We start from the raw sequence: 15,435 nt of genomic DNA, 5'->3' as shown, positions 1-15,435 counted from the left end.
AACAAAGCATATGTAAGGACCAAAATATCTAAATCTATTTTATTTACCGGACAGCAAAACCAACAAATTAGATGGGTACGAACAATATGAAAAAGGGTAAAATACCTTGAATCAGCTTTATCAAACTTTGACTATATCCGCTGTACATTATTGCCCTCAATGTTCATAGGACGATTTTTTATATGGTGATAATAAAACTGATAATATAAATACAGATTTGTCCATCCCAGTTTACTTAGACATGCACTTACGACAAATCTGCCATACAACATTGCAGAGCTAGCATCAACCGTCTGGAAAGAGTATTAGAGAAAATTTATAAGAGTAGAACTTATCAAAATCAGACAATTCAAAGATACTGAGTTATTTGCCTGCTAAGCGGATGCAGAGTTGATCGGCGAAAAAATTTAAACAGTGCGGAGCAGTTAAACAACTTTGGTACCAAATCTTCGTAGTTCTTTTGCTATGCATCCTGGTTGATAGAGACGACCATCCAATCTGCTTCAAACAGTCCACCTCCTCTGCTGCATCAACCATACTGGAAAGATCCATCTACAGTCCTGAAAAATATATGTTGGATTATTGCGTCGCCAGAAGTTGTAAGCTGAATCACACGCAGTAGTGATACACCCGACTTTTTAGATCGATTCAAGCATGGATGAAACATTGAAGGAACGAACGTCACAAATATAAGACTCGACGAGTCAGACTGGAAACTGTGGAAGGTGGTTAATGCTTAGTCCTCAAATAACAAAGCATATGTAAGGACCAAAATATCTAAATCTATTTTATTTACCGGACAGCAAAACCAACAAATTAGATGGGTACGAACAATATGAAAAAGGGTAAAATACCTTGAATCAGCTTTATCAAACTTTGACTATATCCGCTGTACATTATTGCCCTCAATGTTCATAGGACGATTTTTTATATGGTGATAATAAAACTGATAATATAAATACAGATTTGTCCATCCCAGTTTACTTAGACATGCACTTACGACAAATCTGCCATACAACATTGCAGAGCTAGCATCAACCGTCTGGAAAGAGTATTAGAGAAAATTTATAAGAGTAGAACTTATCAAAATCAGACAATTCAAAGATACTGAGTTATTTGCCTGCTAAGCGGATGCAGAGTTGATCGGCGAAAAAATTTAAACAGTGCGGAGCAGTTAAACAACTTTGGTACCAAATCTTCGTAGTTCTTTTGCTATGCATCCTGGTTGATAGAGACGACCATCCAATCTGCTTCAAACAGTCCACCTCCTCTGCTGCATCAACCATACTGGAAAGATCCATCTACAGTCCTGAAAAATATATGTTGGATTATTGCGTCGCCAGAAGTTGTAAGCTGAATCACACGCAGTAGTGATACACCCGACTTTTTAGATCGATTCAAGCATGGATGAAACATTGAAGGAACGAACGTCACAAATATAAGACTCGGCGAGTCAGACTGGAAACTGTGGAAGGTGGTTAATGCTTAGTCCTCAAATAACAAAGCATATGTAAGGACCAAAATATCTAAATCTATTTTATTTACCGGACAGCAAAACCAACAAATTAGATGGGTACGAACAATATGAAAAAGGGTAAAATACCTTGAATCAGCTTTATCAAACTTTGACTATATCCGCTGTACATTATTGCCCTCAATGTTCATAGGACGATTTTTTATATGGTGATAATAAAACTGATAATATAAATACAGATTTGTCCATCCCAGTTTACTTAGACATGCACTTACGACAAATCTGCCATACAACATTGCAGAGCTAGCATCAACCGTCTGGAAAGAGTATTAGAGAAAATTTATAAGAGTAGAACTTATCAAAATCAGACAATTCAAAGATACTGAGTTATTTGCCTGCTAAGCGGATGCAGAGTTGATCGGCGAAAAAATTTAAACAGTGTGGAGCAGTTAAACAACTTTGGTACCAAATCTTCGTAGTTCTTTTGCTATGCATCCTGGTTGATAGAGACGACCATATCCAATCTGCTTCAAACAGTCCACCTCCTCTTCTGCATCAACCATACTGGAAAGATCCATCTACAGTCCTGAAAAATATATGTTGGATTATTGCGTCGCCAGAAGTTGTAAGCTGAATCACACGCAGTAGTGATACACCCGACTTTTTAGATCGATTCAAGCATGGATGAAACATTGAAGGAACGAACGTCACAAATATAAGACTCGGCGAGTCAGACTGGAAACTGTGGAAGGTGGTTAATGCTTAGTCCTCAAATAACAAAGCATATGTAAGGACCAAAATATCTAAATCTATTTTATTTACCGGACAGCAAAACCAACAAATTAGCTGGGTACGAACAATATGAAAAAGGGTAAAATACCTTGAATCAGCTTTATCAAACTTTGACTATATCCGCTGTACATTATTGCCCTCAATGTTCATAGGACGATTTTTTATATGGTGATAATAAAACTGATAATATAAATACAGATTTGTCCATCCCAGTTTACTTAGACATGCACTTACGACAAATCTGCCATACAACATTGCAGAGCTAGCATCAACCGTCTGGAAAGAGTATTAGAGAAAATTTATAAGAGTAGAACTTATCAAAATCAGACAATTCAAAGATACTGAGTTATTTGCCTGCTAAGCGGATGCAGAGTTGATCGGCGAAAAAATTTAAACAGTGTGGAGCAGTTAAACAACTTTGGTACCAAATCTTCGTAGTTCTTTTGCTATGCATCCTGGTTGATAGAGACGACCATATCCAATCTGCTTCAAACAGTCCACCTCCTCTTCTGCATCAACCATACTGGAAAGATCCATCTACAGTCCTGAAAAATATATGTTGGATTATTGCGTCGCCAGAAGTTGTAAGCTGAATCAGACGCAGTAGTGATACACCCGACTTTTTAGATCGATTCAAGCATGGATGAAACATTGAAGGAACGAACGTCACAAATATAAGACTCGGCGAGTCAGCGGATTAGGAAGAATGTCCGCTGGGGATGCCCAATGATGTTGAGGCTGGGAAGGGCGGCGAACTAATGAGACCTATAGGAGTGACGACCTGATCTGTTTTCCATATGTGGGGGAAGAAGAGAGACGCGAGATACGATGAGATTTTTTTAGAAGAAGACGAAGAGAGATACGAGAGATATGACAGATTGAGAGAGAGAGAGAGTCTACTCACGCGAGGGAATTATGGGCCTCTATTTTTTATGGCCAATTATGGGCCTGTCTTCCGGTTCATTGATGCTGGGCTTTTTAGTCAATTTGTTATTTTCGGCTGAACTAATCTGGTTGAAAGGTTTTTTTATTGAAAGTTAATCTACACCGTAATAACATGGTCCCATCCCAGATCTACGGCTCGTAATTACTAATTAACGTGGGAATTTGTAGAGAGTGCCTAATTAGTGTAAGTATAGATTTAATACAATTATCGAATTATTTACTTGTACGTAAAATTAATATTTTTATATTTGGTAAATATATTTCTAAGAATTATTCAATGATGGCAAACCCAATAAATAAATATAATTTTATTTTTTTAAAGAAAAATCCTACATAAAGTGTTCAATTGTCACTAGTTTTTACATTTAAATAGGAAAAAAAATTCGACACTTAAAACCATAAAAAAATCATAAATTCTGAAACTAAATTACGCAAATCGACATTTTTTAATTTAAATTAGGATAAATTTGAATTTAAACAATTGATGTATTTTGTTGTAGCAACACTATTACACAATAATTAATATAATAAAAACCATAGAAATATCGTCAAAATAATATCCTGGATTTTCATAAAGAAACATTTTTGTATTTCCATGAGACTTCTTAAAATATACTTAATCTGGATAGAAATATCATCCTTTTAGGTCAATTCACTCTCATCATAAAATAATAAATACACAACATCGAATGAAAGTAATTAAACTTGTTATTTTCTTAATTATTAAGTGGTGGATATATCACCGAAGAAAATAAATCGTAATATCACCGTCAGGCTCAAGCCAAGGGGTGTGCGGCTGGTGCGCCCGGTTTTGTGAGGTCCAATTTTTACGTCTTGGGCCTATACAAGTTCAGCTCAGGAGCAAGCCAGATGATGTGTGCCTACGAGACGTGCCCCACCAAGGTCCAGGCTCCAGTGTAACGTGACTCGTGTGTCTCTTCCTTCCTTCGACCACGGCGCGGCAATCACAAATCGAGATCGATTCTTCGGCCTTTGCATGGTACAGCAAGAGCAGTTCCACAAAGGTTGGAACAGTTCCAACAATCACAGATCACTCAAACATTAGTAAGGATCAGTGACCTAGTGCTGCCCCGCCCTGGCTGTGAGTTCCGTTTTTTCCAGCAAATTTGATTTTTGATTTCTTTTTCAAAGCTTGTACAACTAATTTTGTTCTTTTTATAATTTATACTCCCTCTGTGAACAAATACAAATCTCTAGTTTATACTGGGAGTATAAACTAGGGTTCTTCTTAGTGTTTGAGGATATTATTGGCGATTTCATCTTAAAGAACATAAAAATAACAATGCTATTTAATTGAAGATTATGCAACCAAATATATGTGATTTTTCATACCAACATATGTTATTGTTGATATACCTTTATTGATATATTTCTATTGATTTATACAGATTTTTTTCTTAAAAGAAATGATCTATATATAGTTATGGTTCTATTTACATATTTCTATTTCTATTCCGTAGTGAGTTAGGCCTCATTTCAGATTTTGGCACAGGGCCCAGAATTTTGCCGGCCCGGCCTTGATCTCCGTCATCCACAAATTTTGGCACGCGCCTAGGACAATCCATAGCTGATCACTAGCACATATGCTCCCGGGTGAACATTAAAAGCCAAAAACAATCAGAACGCCTAAGTAATATACACATCAAAGAGGAACCCGTTTCCTAATGGTGCAAAAAATTATGGCGATTTGACATCGGAGGAGGTGAGGACAGAAAAAAGATAATATTTTCTCCAAAATCAAAAAGTTTGAACTTTTCCATAACACCGATTTTGCTTTTGTCCAAAGCTCGTCGAATGCCCAATCGCCATGAATTTTTTTACGTCCCTAGAATACTTGTTCATCTTTCATGCAAAATAAAAAAAAGTTTGTTTTTTTTACTATTCATTTGATTTTACTGGGAGGAGATGCCCCCTAATGGACCTGGGCATGGACAGCCCGGTCCGAACGGCCAGACCCAACCTGGACTAAAAATCTTGGGTATCGTATCGGGCCATGGCCTGGAAATCGGGTCGGGCGGGTAGATCGTTTCGGACTCGTGCTTGTGGGAAACCATTTTTTAGCTGTAGTCGGGCCGGGCTGACCAAACCTTGTTGGACTTGGACTGGGTTTGGGCCTGATTTTTAAGGAATGGCGGTCCTGTCGAAATGGGCTCGAACCTAGGTTTTCAACACCGGGCTTTTTCGGCCCCGCCTGACATATGCCCGGTATACTCCCTATCATCAAATTGCTCTTGATGCGCCTACATCTACTTCGTTGTCCTCCTTTTGTTCCTAAATAATTGTTATTGGAAAGAATAACAAGTATTGTGGTACGGAGGGAGTAATTTAGTAGGAGTACATCATAATCATGGCTGGCCGAAAAAAAATCGTAATCATGGCTTACCATGTGAACAGAGCTTTGTAATCTGTATCTTTACCTATTAATAAAGCACCTCTCTCCCTAATAATAAAGCACGGATCGTTTCTGTCGTCCGTCATGCCATTTTTACAAAAAAAAGCCCCTGACGTTTCCTGAAATCAACCCGCAGTCCGGATTTAAGTCAAAGAACGAATCGTTTTTACATTTTACACAAACCCCCCTATATTTAATCCAATCTAACCCGCAATTCAGGGGGCTCTTTCTCCAATCTTCACCAGCTCCCCCCGCCGAACCCCAGCTTGCCAAGCCAACCAACAGCCATGCCGGCGGCGGTCGCCTGCTCCGTCAAGTGTCGCCCCCACCACCGCCTCTCGGCGCTGCAGCTCCCCACCGCGCTCCAGCTCCTCCCCCGCGGCGCCTCGGCCTTCGCCGACGAGCGGCGGGCGACCGGTGCCGGACCCCGCCCTCCCTCTCCTTCGCGCGCGCTTTCGACCAAGGGGAGCCCCCCGTGCCCCCTGCCGAAGCCCGCCGTCCGCGAGATGGGCCCGCACCGTCGTGGCGGGACGCGAGGAAGCCGGACCCGCTGCTCCCGTGGCCGCAGCCGCCCTGCTCTTAGGGCGGAGCTTGGGGAGGTGGTCATGGCGTGGCATGGATGCGAGGAATTGTGAGGGGGTGGGGAATGTACAACAGAGGCGGCCAATGGGGCAGGACGATCCGGTTGTGTGTGCACAGTGGCTGCAGCAGCACCTAGGCCAGCCCGACATCAAGGTGAAAGAATCTCTCATCGGCCTCACGTTTCCCCTTCGATTCCGGAGGATATATTACCACCTTTTTTCGCCAGCGTTTCAGAAGCAGTAACAACAGCAGCATGTTCTTGATTTCTCATCATCCAGTTTATTTATCCACATGAGAAGCAACTGAGACTTGATTAGTACAGTATTTACCACTGTTATTCTACTCCCTGTCATGTTGTTTTCCTATCATTATTGTTGTGCCTAAGAAAACATTAAGGGGCCACACGAACATGTGCTGTTTTTAATATCACATTTGACTTCTTGGTTCAGATACTAGATGCTTCCTGGTACATGCCACATGAGAGCAGGGACGCATGGCAAGAATACCAGGTTTCTTTATGGATCATGTTTGCTGTAAACTCTTCACCCCTTTTGTGCCAATGTTTCTCGCGGCTAAGATGTTCAGATATGCTCAGGTGGCCCATATTCCTGGCGCGCTCTACGTCGACATTGATGGTATTTCAGATCGTACGACTCATGTGAGAAATGCCTCGGGATATTAATCCCCTTGTCGCTTGCGCCATTGTTTGAATCGACGGTTTTTTGGAGCTTTGGCAGTTGGCCTGCTGCAGTGATTTTTTGTCTTCAGTCTTTCACTGTATATGCCTATGGAAATAGATATGTGACTGACTTTTACTGGATGCAATTGTTTTCAGTTGCCACCCATGCTGCCATTGGAAGAGGCTTTCGCGGCAGCGGTTTCTGCACTTGGCATCAGTAACCATGACAAAGTCATTGTTTATGATGGGAAGGGGTTCTACAGCGCGCCTCGTGTTTGGTGGTAAGCAGCGCGCTGCTTGGGTTGAGTTCAACAGAATGACTGAAATCAAACTTTCTTGCTAATGCACAAAATCGATACATAAGATGTTCAAATTCATGTTGATACAGTATTTTCTCATTTTTATTTGCTGCATGCAAAGGTCTTACTCTTTTAAGTATCTCACATCTATACACGTAGATAGAGTTGATTACTTTATCTACCCAATATTACTTATGTTGGCTCACTTCAACTGCTAAAGCTCTGGGCATGCGATCAAAAGGATGGATTTTGCATGCAATGGGAAGATAGTGTCATGGTTTCAGATAGTGGGGAAAGGGTATTGTGCCTCAAATTTAAATTCTACAATGTCGTGGTTTTATCCATTTTTCATGTGTTTGGAGAACAAAATGAACCAGTCTGCATATTCAACAAAAGATTACCTTTTCCTACATTTCTGCAAACTTATACAAATTAAGATTGGGCTTGCTAATCTTCTGTGTATATAGATAGTGTATATTTGCCTACATGGAGAGTAACATCAAGTCAACATATAACATAATTTCTCTTCTATTTATTTATTGGCTGTAATATTTTAATATTGATTCTAATTTCAGCTGATATAGAAAACAATATTTTTAATCCCAGCGAGACCGAGCGACCTATATTATAAACATAGCATCCTGATTTCAAGTATTGAGCTACAACCACTAGCTAGCTGCCGATTTCAAAAACAAATGCTATTGAGAGTGACATTGTTTCAGCTACATTGCTCACTTGGACTACACCATAAACTGGACTGGGTAGGAGTCCTCCATGCAGCTCCATTCTAAGTTTTTAGTTCCACGGTATATGATGCAACTACAACTGCAATCCACATCATCCGTCCTCAATTATTGTTCTTTTATGACAAGGTTTCTCTGTACTTTTGCATGCCTAATTTGGCTATTTCTATGTGCAGTCTATCTGGAGTAGTACCGTTGTCACTGTCGTGGGTATAAGTCTGACAGTAGATGTGTAGGATACGAAAGGATGGGCAGAGCCTTAGCTACGGCAAGGTTGTATGAGTTCAGGCCCCTCTACGGTGGAGGTAAAAGCCCTACGTCTCAGTGTTCTCGGGAGCTTAGTGTCGAGTGGAATATCAGATTACAGTAGAAGCCAACCCCTGCACCAGTGGGGAAGGACGGCTTATATAGAGTGCGCTGTCCTCCACAACGGCCCGGTGGACAGGGGTGGAATAGTGGCGAATAAATTCCAACGTTACAGGTAACGTATGCCTTAAATGCTAATAATGGTGTATGAAAACGTATGACCTTTGCCCTCCTCGGAGGTTATGATGTACAGAGTGGAATCCAGTCGGTACGTTAAATACGCTCCGAATGCTCGTCACCGACTGGATGATGGGGGAGTCCTTAGTTCAGTCGGAACTGTCTAAGGGCCTTGTCCTTTATGAAGGGTAGTCCTTGGGTAGGACCTATAGGGCAGGCCTATGACCCTACCCTGGGACTATAACCCCATCAGTCACTGTTGGCAAGAGCGGAAAGGAGGACAAGGGACGACATGGGCGGGGTACCGTGTCAAAAAAGAGGACACATATCTGTGGGTTTTTGAGTTATGCTTATTGGTTAAGGATGTGGGATATTATTATTTTCTTCAGTTGCAACGATACGAGCTTTTTTTACTAGTATCCCAAATAATAAAGAGCCAACCACTTCTGTCGTCCGTCGTGCCACTTTTACAAAAAAAGCTCCTGACGTTTCCTGAAATCAACCCGCAGTCCGGATTTAAGTCAGAAAACGAATCTTTTTTTTTTTTTTGCATTTTCAAAAAAAACGTGATGTTTCAGGCAATCAACCCGCAGTCCGGATTTAAGTCAGAAAACGAATCATTTTTTTGTATTTTTCAGAAAACCCGTGATGTTTCACGTAATCAACCCGTAGTCCGGATTTAAGTCAGCCGAAACATTTTTTTTCGTTTTAACAAAAAAAAACCTGACTTTTTAGTTAAGTAATCCATATTTCATCTAAAACAAAAATATCCATATCTTTTAAACCGTAACTCCGATTTTAACATGTTATATACCAAATTTGATTAAAAAATGTGTGGAATCTAAATAGGATGTTATTTTTAGCTGTTGAATACTTCTTAAATATTATTTTTGGTGCAAACTTAATCTGCAGTGCACAATCCTTTTTTCTCTATTTCCGACGACGATACGAATTGAAATAAACATCCATTAAATTAAAACCAAATTGAGAGGAAAGAAAACATCGTTAACCACACATGCACACCTTTGAAAAACCTCGTGGGGAGAAACAACATATTTCTCATCTTATTCCGAGTGACTGTACATTCAAACTCATTTTCATTGTGTGAGCACTAAGACCATCATCGGCAACGCACGAGCTTGTGTTATTTTCTCTTCCATTGCAACGCACGAGCTCTTTTGCTATCTATCCCTAATACTAAAGCACGGAGTGCTTCTGTCGTCCGTTGTTGCAAAGTCGTGTCGTACTACGTTGTTTTATAGAAACAATACTGATGCAAAGCACAAACGCCTAGGTACCGGACTGGTTAGTGTCTAGCGTTACTATCTTGGAGACCAAGGTTCGAATCCCAATCTCCACCTCTTTTTGTTCGAGAAATCATAAAGAGTATGTGAATTCAAAACATGTTAAGGAATTCATATTTTTTTATGGATTAAAAAAATGTTGATAGTTTTGCAATATTGTTCACCGATTATACAAAATATTCGTGATTTGGAAAAAAAAGGTTAAGAAACAAAACCGTGTTCATGATTTTGAAAAAATGATAGTGTATTCAAAATGTATTAAGGAATCTGAAAACAAATGATTTTGAAAAAAATGATAGTGTATTCAAAATGTATTAAGGAATCTGAAAAAAATGTCCATGAAATTTTAAAAATAATGACATAAATTAAAGAACACATGTCTCAACCTCTTTTCGTTCGAGAAATCATAAAGAGTATGTGAATTCAAAACATGTTAAGGAATTCATATTTTTTGTGGATTAAAATATGTTAATAGTTTTGAAATATTGTTCACCAATTATAAAAAAATATTCGTGATTTTGGTTAAGAAACAAAACCGTGTTCATGATTTTGAAAAAATGATAGTGTATTCAAAATGTATTAAGGAATTTGAAAAAAATGCCCATGAAATTTTAGAATATACTGCATAAATTAAAAAACACATGTTTTTAAAATTTATTCAAAATTTGTCTGAAAAAAGTTGATCAATTCAAAAACGTTGGTGATTAAGAAAATATTCATGCATTTCAAACTGTTCGTGATTTTTTTGAAAAATACAAAATTTGAAAACAATGTTTGTCGGTTCGAAAAACCGTTATCGATTCAAAAGAACTATGTCTAGGATTTGATAGTTTTTTGAAAGTCTTTATATGTCTAGGCATTGGGAGTAATTCATGGTCGATGAGATTTTTTTAAAAGTTTTAAACATTTTCTTGCATAATATAATGAAAAGTATAGCGTGCAGTGAAAAGCTCATAGCTTTGGGATTTACCATGTCGAATGCACTATGATCACGTGAACATCACACCATCATCAACGAGGGTGGAAAGAAAAATAAGTGGCAACATGGTGAGCCACAATGTTAAAATAGAAGATGTTCATATGTCACGATATTGAGTCATAATTATTTGCTAGCGCAGAATTTATTTGTCTCCCGTTGCAACGCACGGGCATATTTTGCTATCTCTCCCTAATAATAAAGCGTCGACTGTTTCTGTCGTCCGTCGTGCCACTTTTACAGAAAACCCCTTGTCGTTTCCTGTAATCAACCCACAGTCCAAAATTAAGTCAGTGATATTGAGTCATAATTATTTGCTAGCGCAGAATTTATTTGTCTCCCGTTGCAACGCACAGGCATATTTTGCTATCTCTCCCTAATAATAGAGCGTCGACTGTTTCTGTCGTCCGTCGTGCCACTTTTACAGAAAACCCCTTGTCGTTTCCTGTAATCAACCTACAGTCCAAAATTAAGTCCGAAAACGAATCGTTTTTTTACATTTTACACAAAACCCCCTATATTTAATCCAAACTAACTCGCAGTTCCGGTGCAGGAAAAAATAATTGTGGGTTCGCTAACTCGAACTCACCACCTCACACCTTAAAGCTAAGGTTCTGCCAACTGAGCTGCAGCCCGTTGTGTTATAATAGGGCTAAGCTGGCTCTGTTATGGAGGAGATGCTTTCTCTACCACAGAAACCTTTTATACTCATAGGCCTCTTGGAGGCTCTAGCAGCAGCGTAAGGGGTGGCTGCTGGGGGTGATTTTGTTTCTTCTAAAAAGCAAATACAACATGTTCCTCATATATCTTCACTTGTACAATGTACTTGATATGTGACATAAGGAACTCAAAATCAAACTATTATATGCTTACTTTTGCTGGGGCAGCTATTCTTTTTGGGACTTCAATACCAATATTATCACATGTTGGTGGGTCATCAGTATAATCATATGACAGTTTTCACTTTGTCACCTCACCTGCAATCACATTTATATAATTATCTTACTACCTTGCTGCAGACCTGTCCCATATCGCTTGCTTACATCCAATTCTCACAACTCATATACGTCTTTAATATTATGGGTATCAAGGAGCTGTCTCATGAATCAATATAAGGAAGAAACTAAGTTGTTGGGTGCATAATTTAAGTGGGGATGTGAAATCATCGATAAACATGGCCTACCCTTTGCCTTTTTGCATTTTGTTGGTGGCACTACGGGCAATTCGTCTGTACAACATCCACATGTTCTATTTTTTGGGGTATTTATTTATCATCCAAAAGATGCTAGCTTTGATGGATTTAGGTATGATCTACCTAGAGGAGGATTCTACCCCGCACAAGATAAATGAACGACACAAATGAAAAATAGGAGGACGCTGGAGCTGCATTGTTAGCGCTGGGCATGCTTGAGTATAAAGGCATTCCGATCAGGCGAATAGACGTGACCATATATCAACTGAAGGTAATCAATCGTAAATCTTGCATCTTATATCTTTGAGTATTCAGTGTTTGTATAAACGCATGTTAATAATGTGCACATGTGGAAAATTCAGCATCTGCACAAAAATCTTCGTTATAATGACTATCCACTCAACGTCTCCTTTTCTCTTTTGTAGTATTTCTCATCAAAGGTTAAAAGTATCGAACGGCCCACCCAGATGCTGCACGAGTGTAATCGTAAGTGCACGTCATCAATATGATGAGTCAAAATTAAAAATGTATCAAAATTAAAATAATAACTTAAATAAAATAAAATGTTTACCCCGTTGCAACGCACGGGCATTTTTGCTAGTCTCTCCCTAATAATAAAGCAGATACTGCTTCTGTCGTACGTCGCCGAGATAGTTTTGCAAAAAAGCCCCTAAGGTTTCAGATGTTCAACCTGCAGTCCCTGTTTAAGTGCACTCTAGAAAAACGTTTTATTTTTACGTAAAAACCATTGCAATTGTTAGAAATTATGCCCGCAACCCTTATATGTGGATTCCCCAAGCCACCTCCACACCTCAAACCACTGGCCGCCGCATCTCTGCCCGCTGGCCGTCGCCGCCGCATCTCTGCACGCTGGCCGTCGCATCTTTGCCCGCTGGTCGCCGCTGCCGCATCTCTGCCCGCTGGCCAGCCATGTCTCCTTCCACGACTGGATCAACATCACCCCCGTCCAATGGATTTATCCCGTTCACCGGCGTTCGCGATCGACGAGCTGCAGAATCTCACAACGCTCGAGCTCTAGGGCCGCTCCCCGGTGAGGTGCCTGCGTGGTTCATCCGCGGTGTGCTACCGCCACTCGTCGTGGTCGACCTCCGCTAGGTCGCAGTCAACGGCACGCTCCCGCCCAATCTCGGCTCATCGGGGATTCTGACTAGGCTTCTCCTCTTCGGGAACAACCTCTCGGTCCAGGTTCCAGAAACGCTGCTCTCCGTCAAAGGCCTTCTATCGTATAAATTTGTTATATTTACTTTATACTTTCTGGGGTCCTCTAGGTGGTGGTTGTGCTTTTGACGTTTATGAATACACCAATGACATTCATATTTGTCAAGGCATTATTACTGAAGAGACATAAATATTATATATGTGAAACTTTTGTTGACCTATTATTCCCACCTCAAAACAAAAGATTAGAGGAATATGATTTGTCTATGTATATGGTTCGAAGAATTGACCTGATGTAGAAGTATATGATTTTGTGTGACTAGCCGTGAGTAAGTATGTTGTTTCGACTGGCCGTGCGTAGTGCTGAGGACTTGCGGGTATTTCTTAGGTATTATTTTTACTCAGGTTCGACCATAGAAACGAGCAAGTCTTATGACCATCTGTATTGTAGTATTGCTTATACTAATTTGTTGATATTTCAGGATTTCATAATCAGGGGACGAAATAAATTCCCACTTTACAGGTATATGATTGATCAAACTATTTAGTTAGTAAGTCAATATATGTGTTTCAGTAACTTAATTTGCTCAACTCTTACAAGAAAATAATATATATGTTTTGTAGGATTACATCTTGTGAAAATAATAATTTTGCATTGTTTTAACAATCTATATTTCATTTATACTTTTTTGCATGGACTTACTGAATTATCACAGAACAATTCTTATCACTTATCTAGATCAATCAAGTTGTGTTCTTCAGCCGTCTCATGGAAGGGACTTCATCTAAAGCTATTGTAATTCTTGCAACTGGAGACTGTCTTGGAGTTGCACTAGGTAATGGTGATATATCCTGGAAAGATTTTCTTTCTCGTGCTGCTGGAAGGTATGCAACAAATTAGATCCTTCATGTTACACAGAGATAACTGATTTTGGTTCAGATTCTTTCTTTTGATGAAATACCCAGATTGCAAAAGCAGAGGTGATTTTGTGATGTGACCTACATGGCAGCTAAATGTCTTGGATTTGCAGGCCATCCATATACTTTCCAGTTTATCAATTTCCAGACACCCTAATTAACATACCTTTTTCATCAGCAACAACAGGTATTGACTACACTGAGTTTCTGATGCAATTTCTTTTTATCTCTCGTTGCACCAGTTCCCTATGTTTATAACTTCATGTGTTATTTTGATCTGTTTTATTTCCTTCTGGTGCAGGAGATCCAAAAGCTATACCATGGACACAATTTTCTCCCATAAGATGTGGAGCTGATAACTGGGCGCATTTGGATGTTCGCCCCAAAGGACATTGGCCTGTGGCCTAAAAATCTGGGTTGGGTTATTGGACCTATACAATTATTGTCATGCTTTTTAAATGGTGCGACATTGGCTTTATATCATGGTTATTACTAAAACATTTGAGGTGCCCAAAACATTTATGCTTGAAGACCTCATTTAGATATTCGTACTACCGACAAAGTATACCAAAGATAGACTTAGAAGTAGTTTCTTGTCTAACTAAATATAAGCCTCACCTTTGTATTTCCTTAGATTCCTGCAATATCCCTATATTATAAATTGATCTGTTCAATTTACATGTGCCAGATGAAGGGCCTTCTTTAACTAAATTGAGTGGATAGAAATATAGAATGCAAAGAGACAAGAGTTTGACCCAGAGTATGATAATGATGCTGAGCAAGCCCTCACAGAGATGGAATTTAAAGAAACTATTTTGGAAAGTCAACTGAAGGTACGTGCATTGTTGGATTTAATTGTCAATGTTTGTAAACAACAATGATGAAATAGTTTGTTTGTAGAAAATGAATATTTTGCGGTAATATACATTTATTTTACGCCTCTATTTTTTAGAAGATCATCATGGAGGCACCTTATTTTTTGCTCCTATTAAGTAATATTAGGATGAAAGGGCATCCATGTTCCTATTAAGTAATATTAAGCATAGCTCGAATGACAAATTTTTACTGCGGACTTTCTATTAGGTTGGACAAATCTTTGCTCAATTTTTCTGAATCTTCTCCTCGGATCTCTCTCCTTTAAGATTAGCTTAAATGGCAAATTAGCTGCAACCTTTCTCTTTAAGTTCAGAACTGGATATAATAAATGGTGTGTGATGGCACATGGGGTAGGTTCTGCCCATTACAACGAACGGGCATTTGTACTAGTCTTTACCTATTAATAAAGCATCTATTACTTCTGTGGTACGTCATTTAAATTGCCCTTGAAGTTGGCTTAAATTACCCACTATGCCACTCATAAGTCAAAAAAATGGTTCAGATTTTTTTCTTGTCAAAGTCGTTGTACGCTATCCTTCTTAAAGCTTGAAACCGTGATTTGTCAATACCATGTGTGAGG

The 15,435-nt window shown here is 39.3% G+C and overlaps 1 protein-coding gene across 1 annotated transcript in view; it reads left to right on the top strand.

Moving 5' to 3' along the window:
* LOC123442191 overlaps positions 1–7,228 on the top strand; it is a 58,930-nt gene extending 51,702 nt beyond the window's left edge. Inside the window, exons 2-4 of the mRNA XM_045118254.1 lie at positions 5,844–6,359; positions 6,656–6,864; positions 7,042–7,228. Coding sequence (XP_044974189.1) covers positions 5,844–6,359; positions 6,656–6,864; positions 7,042–7,228 — 912 coding nt within the window. The remainder of the gene's footprint in view (positions 1–5,843; positions 6,360–6,655; positions 6,865–7,041) is intronic.
* The last annotated feature ends 8,207 nt before the right edge of the window (positions 7,229–15,435 follow it).

Source organism: Hordeum vulgare, chromosome 3H, assembly GCF_904849725.1.
Source record: "Hordeum vulgare subsp. vulgare chromosome 3H, MorexV3_pseudomolecules_assembly, whole genome shotgun sequence".
NCBI lineage: Eukaryota > Viridiplantae > Streptophyta > Magnoliopsida > Poales > Poaceae > Hordeum > Hordeum vulgare.
The sequence above is the reverse complement of the archived record's forward strand: the minus strand, read 5'-3'. Positions and strand labels throughout refer to the sequence as shown.